The following is a 5,586-nucleotide window of genomic DNA, read 5'->3' as shown; positions in this document are numbered from 1 at the left end:
TCAGTTGCATCTAATTTCAGTTATAATTCTATGTTATCAGTATAAATTTATTTACGAAAATTCAAAATTAAATTGCTCAAAATTCAAATCCAGGAACATAATTATCAAATTAAATTAGAATCCAATAACTAAAAAATTGAACTATATTTATACAGATAATGAACAATATTTAACAATTAGATTATATTTAACAAATAGACAATATAACTACCAAGTAGCAACAGTACAAAAATGAGTTAAGATCTACTCTTCAACTTACTGTTCATTTAATTAATTATTGACACATTATTTTAAATTACATGTAATCCATTTTAATTTTCTAACTTTAACAATTATTTTAAATTAAAATGATGTGCAAATAATTAATTATATTGAATATACAATAAATGGGTCCAAAGATGTCAACTCGAAATCAAAGACCTGGATGCTGCACCAGAAAACAAATTATTTTCATAAATTAATGAAATCCAGCAACAGATAATAACAAATAACAAAAAATGGAGAAAATCCAGCAACAGCAATGGGGGAGAGTGATCAAGTCATGGCTATCTTACAGGAATGCCACAATTATTGTCTGCTTATTCAATGTTATCACTGCCCTTTTCTTGCTTCAAGGCTTCCTCAATATCCCCTCCTCATCTCATAAAGGTTTTGCTTAATTTTTTTCCCCTATTGTATCTACTACTTCAATTAAGAAATTTAAAGGCGTTTTTGGCTTCTGATTTTTTGATTTATTGGGCATATGGGTTTTTGGGGAAACGAAATTTATCGTGTTTATTTGTGAATATTTGAACGAGTAACAAGGGGGAGCAAATTGGGTGAAAATCTTGGGTTTTTTAAGACTGGTTTCTGATATTAACCTGTAATTAAAAGGATTAAGTTAATTTGTGATATTTTACAGAATTTTATTTGACAATATATGAGGATTCTGGGGAAGAAATTATTGGTTAAGCGAAGTTTAATTTTCAGAATTGTCTGTTGCAGTTACGATCTAAATGTTTGCTGGTATTTACATTTTTTATGTTGAGAATTTTTTAATTTTAGTTCCACAACATAAATTTTAGTGAGTTATTGGCAATTGCTGTAAATTCCTGAGGCTTCACAAGATCAAGAACTTAATTGGTTAGTAAAGTAAGTGTATGTATGTATGTATATTTAATATTCTATCTATTTAGTCATGATCAACTATACATTGCGAAATTTATTTTCTGTTTTAGACAAATATAGCTTTCAATGAGTAGTGTTATTGCTCATGAACTTTGGAATACAGCCTTATACAGGCATATAAAAGAATCTGAAGACATTCGCCATTCCATGGTGCCTCTGGATCTGATCAAAAGAGTGAGTATGACCATTTAAGTTTTTCTTAATTTTTGTTACTATTAACTTGTCCAAGTTGCCTCTTAAATAAGGAAGAAAGGCTGATCCACGTTTATTGCTCATGCTCTTTATCTAGCTTTCATTAGCCGCTTCTATATTTTATATGCAGTTAATATTTCCACGCATTTGACACTAGAGACTAGAGAGTAGAACCCTATGTAATATGTTGTATTTGAGTGGCATCTGTCATCACCTATTCTGTCTCCTCGTTTTTAGGTTCGAGAAATTGAAAAAGAAGCATATGTTGGAACAGAGCCTGTCCCGAAAAGAGATTCTAAGCAGACAGCTGCAGCTGACCTTATATCCAGGCTGAACAATTTTCATTCATATTCAGATGCTGGCAATGTGAAAGGTGATGTTTGGTTCCTTGCATTTTTCTAGTTTTCCTTTTTTCTTCTCTCTATCTCTCCCCCCATTCCTATGCAATAACTTCGGCTCTGCCTGTTAAGGACTATGATTTGCTACAAAGAAAGAAATGGGTGCTACCATGTTTTCCCAATATACATTCCTTGACGTAAGTAGATGCACTAGTGCTCAAATTTGTAGGTAATTGGTTGCTGTAAATCTATTTCACTAGAAATTTGTTCTGGTGCTGAGTTTACAAAACTAACAGAAACCCATAACATAAATGCAGAGATAGAATTTGAAAGATGCTAAATTGCATCAAAGTTAACATTCTCAAAGTTAAGATACTAGAATGTCCAATTTCCTTTCTAATGAGTACGGTACTAAACTACCTTGATCAGGAAAGTCCATCTTTCTCTATTTTTTTTTTTATAAATGTCAAGAAAATACGAGTATCATGACTGTTTATTGAATTATAATTTTACTGTAACTCAGGATTTTTTGCACACTTTAGTCTCTATTGACAATCATCCGCATTTGAGATATTATCGTGTGTTATCTTGTTATTGTAGTATATGCTAATACTAGCAGCCCTTTTCACTATGTACATCAATACTGATCATTAATCAAAACAGAGCAATGACAACCAGGGAAACTTTGGGTCTCTATCTTAGTCTTATGAAAGGTTGGAAAGGGATTATGTGATAGACATTATAATGGTTTGTTTTCTTTCTTTAACGATTCGTATTTGTTCATGCTCTGAAGACAGTTATATCAATATAGAATTTCCTCCCTTTATTGTCAGGCAGCAAATATTTCCTTCTTCGGGCTGAAATTGAGTAGTGTGTCATCTGTAGTTAAGACAAGGATTAGAATTTTTCTTTGCTTTGTTGTCTTGTACATCTTATGTTGTTTATGATTTGTTACGTGAAATGACCATTTGCTAGAATGGTAGTATGTTTAAATTCATGTTCTTTAAATCCGAGTAGGATAACTGTAAACTAGTGGGACTCAAATTGATGGCAAAGCTATAGAAGCAGAATATGTTTGCCTTAGCCCTTGTTTGAGCCCCATTTTTATGTTAAAATGAGTTTTGTAATAGCGATTTGTGGAGAATGTGTGGTTAGCAAGTAAGGAAAAGTTTTAGGTTTACGTGCAAATTATTTTATTAGTAGAATGTGGTTGAAAATGAGTATGAAAAAAAAAAGTTGTTGGATAATAGGCTCAAACAGGGGCTTAATGTCATTGAGGTCAGGTTTGAAGTTTAATAAGCAACCTCTCTTATCTACTATTGTTCGTTGTGGCTTGCTATTTCTATATCTATATTGACTAATGACGGATGACACTGTTTGGAATCTGTTACTGCTACTAGTGGACTGGAAGATTGAAAGTTGTTGATTTCTGCAGATTCCAATGTTCTAAAAGGCCCACCTAAATAGTGCCTAGGCATGAGGTTCGAGCAAAACGCTATGCCTTGGCCATGAGGGCCTAGTGGCACTTTATTAATTTTTTTTTCCTTTTTTTTTAAAAGCATTTTATTTAACTTTAGTTTCAAATTTTTAAATGACTTTATCCATACCAAAGTAAAAAGTGAAAATATGTTAGAAAATTTCAAGTGAGATTTCTCTAGTCAAAAATTAAAACTACGAAAAATAATCTAACTTTTGCATTTCGAAAACTTGAAAATTGTATAATTGAATAATTGTAGAAATTATTAAGTAAATATAGTATTTTATAATTTTAGATGTTTGGTATGTATTATTTTAATTATTAAATAATTTTTAAAATGATTAAAAATTTAAAATAATATTAAAAATAAGAAATCACTTTTTTACGCCCAGGCCTTGCCTAGGTTCGTAAAGTTTGAAGCTTGGTTACCACGTCGAGTCATTATTTACTCTTTTTAGAACATTGGTAGATTCTCCTCTCCTTATTTCTGAGCCTCCTCTCCTTTTTTTTAAATGTCACCTTGCTAGAATTAAGGCCCTGTTTGAGCCACATTAATATAAGAATGAGAATAAAAAATATAGCCGTTATGAGCTCCACACGAAAGATAGATTTCAAATATGATGATTTGACGTGATAAATAACGGTCATATTTTTCATTTTAATGAGTAAATAATGGGAAACAAAAAGAGGCTAAATATGCATCTATCTTTCAATACTTCCTCTGTCTTAAAAATGAATTTCACTTTCTATAAGAGGGACAGATGAAAAACTTGCCTTTATCATTCCAAAATAAGTACTTGTCCTCACATGGATAACTATATAGACGCATATAACCTGGAATTCTAATATATATAGTGAAGTGGTGTTTAGGGTAAGCAGCAGTACCCTTTCCTCTATTATTTCATCACAAGTAATTACTTTACTCCCCTTCTTTGAGGCAGTGATCAATTTATTAACTTCTATTGATGTCCATTGAGTTCTTAAAAGGCTCTTAACTCGTACTAACCTCATTTTATTCTTGGTCTTCTCTTTACTTTTTATTTTTTTAGTTTCTGTTTGATCAGTGACATGTCAATTAGAAGTTGATGTAAAAATCTAGAAAACGAAAAGATTGTGGAAGGCAATGGCCAGATCTAAACCCAATGCCCTAATACAATTTCTATTATAGGCAGTCTTAGAGAAATTTTTAAATCAAAATTTATCATTATCTGCTGAGTAAATATAAAGCCAGATACTGATGGGTTCCGGTTCCACTAACATCTTTCTTATCTAATGGTCTCTCTTTCTCCAAATTCATCATTTTCATCGCCCACCCTGGTTTCTTCGTGAACAAAACTTAGACAACATAGGAAACAACATTCACACCAAATATCGAAACATATGAATTGTTGTGGATTTGGAAACATGCTAGCCACTTTCCTGGAGACTATGATATCCGCAATTTTAAATTTGGTGCTGATGGGCTGGAGAAGGCTTATATAGATTTTGATAGATGAACTGTATACACTTCGCTTGGATAACTGCTTTAAGATGTGATCCGCTAATGAGTGAATGTCTTTTGCTTATCGTTGCAATACTATCTACATCTAGAAGGATATTTCTCGACTCGTTACCTTGAAGATCCTTATTTGTTTATTGATTCTTTTTATCTCTCTTTTATATATGAATTCCATGTTATATATTCAGGGCTTGTTCAGTTTCGTTTGTGTAATTTGCATTTTGCTAGAATCAGTCAAGGAAAATGATTTGCTGAATCTAGATATCTTGAGATTATTTTCTTCTTGTTTTCAGCCCTGGAAGAATGGCGTAAGAGGAAGATGGAACGAGCCAGACAGCGGTCACTGGTAAAGAATGGAACATCCGGGTCCCAACTCTGAACACTTTCTCGGGATTTTTTATTTTCCTTTCGAAGAATCTGTCATTAACTTGTATCACCAGTTTGTACTGTGTATTGTATAAACTTTCATTTGAGATGGAAACAAAGGATGAAATATTAGTATCCAAGTCCGTGTAGAAAATTTTGTGTGCAATCTTGTTTTGGTAGCTTACTATTCAAAATTAATACAGTTCTCCGAAATCCTGTGTTTTGGTAGCATCCCTAACCTTAAGACTTTAAAAATATATATCATTAACCCCAATTAAATTAAATTGGTTCTACTTAATAAATAAATAGTTGCTTGAATGACTTTGTGCAGTAGTCAACCAGTAGAAACTATTTGAAAAGAACACATTCTTCAAAATGGTGACGCTCGTCAATTTTTGCCCATCTCTCTATATAAGCGTTTTCTCAGAGGTGGTGGCTCCTTTTCTTGCATTTTTACACCCCAATGGCATTTGAAGAGCACACAGATCCTCACCTTTAGGAAGGAACTAATAGCCAAATTCCTGAAGAATCTATTCCACTCCTTTCTC

The 5,586-nt window shown here is 32.3% G+C and overlaps 1 protein-coding gene across 1 annotated transcript; it reads left to right on the top strand.

The window, feature by feature from the left end:
* Window positions 1–410: 410 nt before the first annotated feature.
* LOC111391656 lies at window positions 411–5,217 on the top strand. The gene is made up of 4 exons (XM_023016907.1): window positions 411–648; window positions 1,271–1,341; window positions 1,597–1,732; window positions 4,966–5,217. The coding sequence occupies exons 1-4, from the start codon at window positions 498–500 to the stop codon at window positions 5,049–5,051; spliced, it is 444 nt and encodes a 147-aa protein (XP_022872675.1). The 5' UTR covers window positions 411–497; the 3' UTR covers window positions 5,052–5,217.
* Window positions 5,218–5,586: the final 369 nt, after the last annotated feature.

The sequence above is a fragment of the Olea europaea genome, unplaced genomic scaffold (assembly GCF_002742605.1).
Source record: "Olea europaea var. sylvestris unplaced genomic scaffold, O_europaea_v1 scaffold810, whole genome shotgun sequence".
NCBI classification, from domain to species: domain Eukaryota; kingdom Viridiplantae; phylum Streptophyta; class Magnoliopsida; order Lamiales; family Oleaceae; genus Olea; species Olea europaea.
Note: the sequence above shows the minus strand (reverse complement) of the source record. Positions and strands in the feature narration are given on the sequence as shown.

Bases quoted from the DNA above. Each gene is read 5' to 3' on its own strand.
- LOC111391656 (XM_023016907.1), top strand. From the start codon at position 498: ATGGAGAAAATCCAGCAACAGCAATGGGGGAGAGTGATCAAGTCATGG. The intron at 649-1,270 runs GTTTTGCTTAAT...TTTGGAATACAG, and splicing joins CCCCTCCTCATCTCATAAAG to CCTTATACAGGCATATAAAA. The intron at 1,342-1,596 runs GTGAGTATGACC...CCTCGTTTTTAG, and splicing joins CTCTGGATCTGATCAAAAGA to GTTCGAGAAATTGAAAAAGA.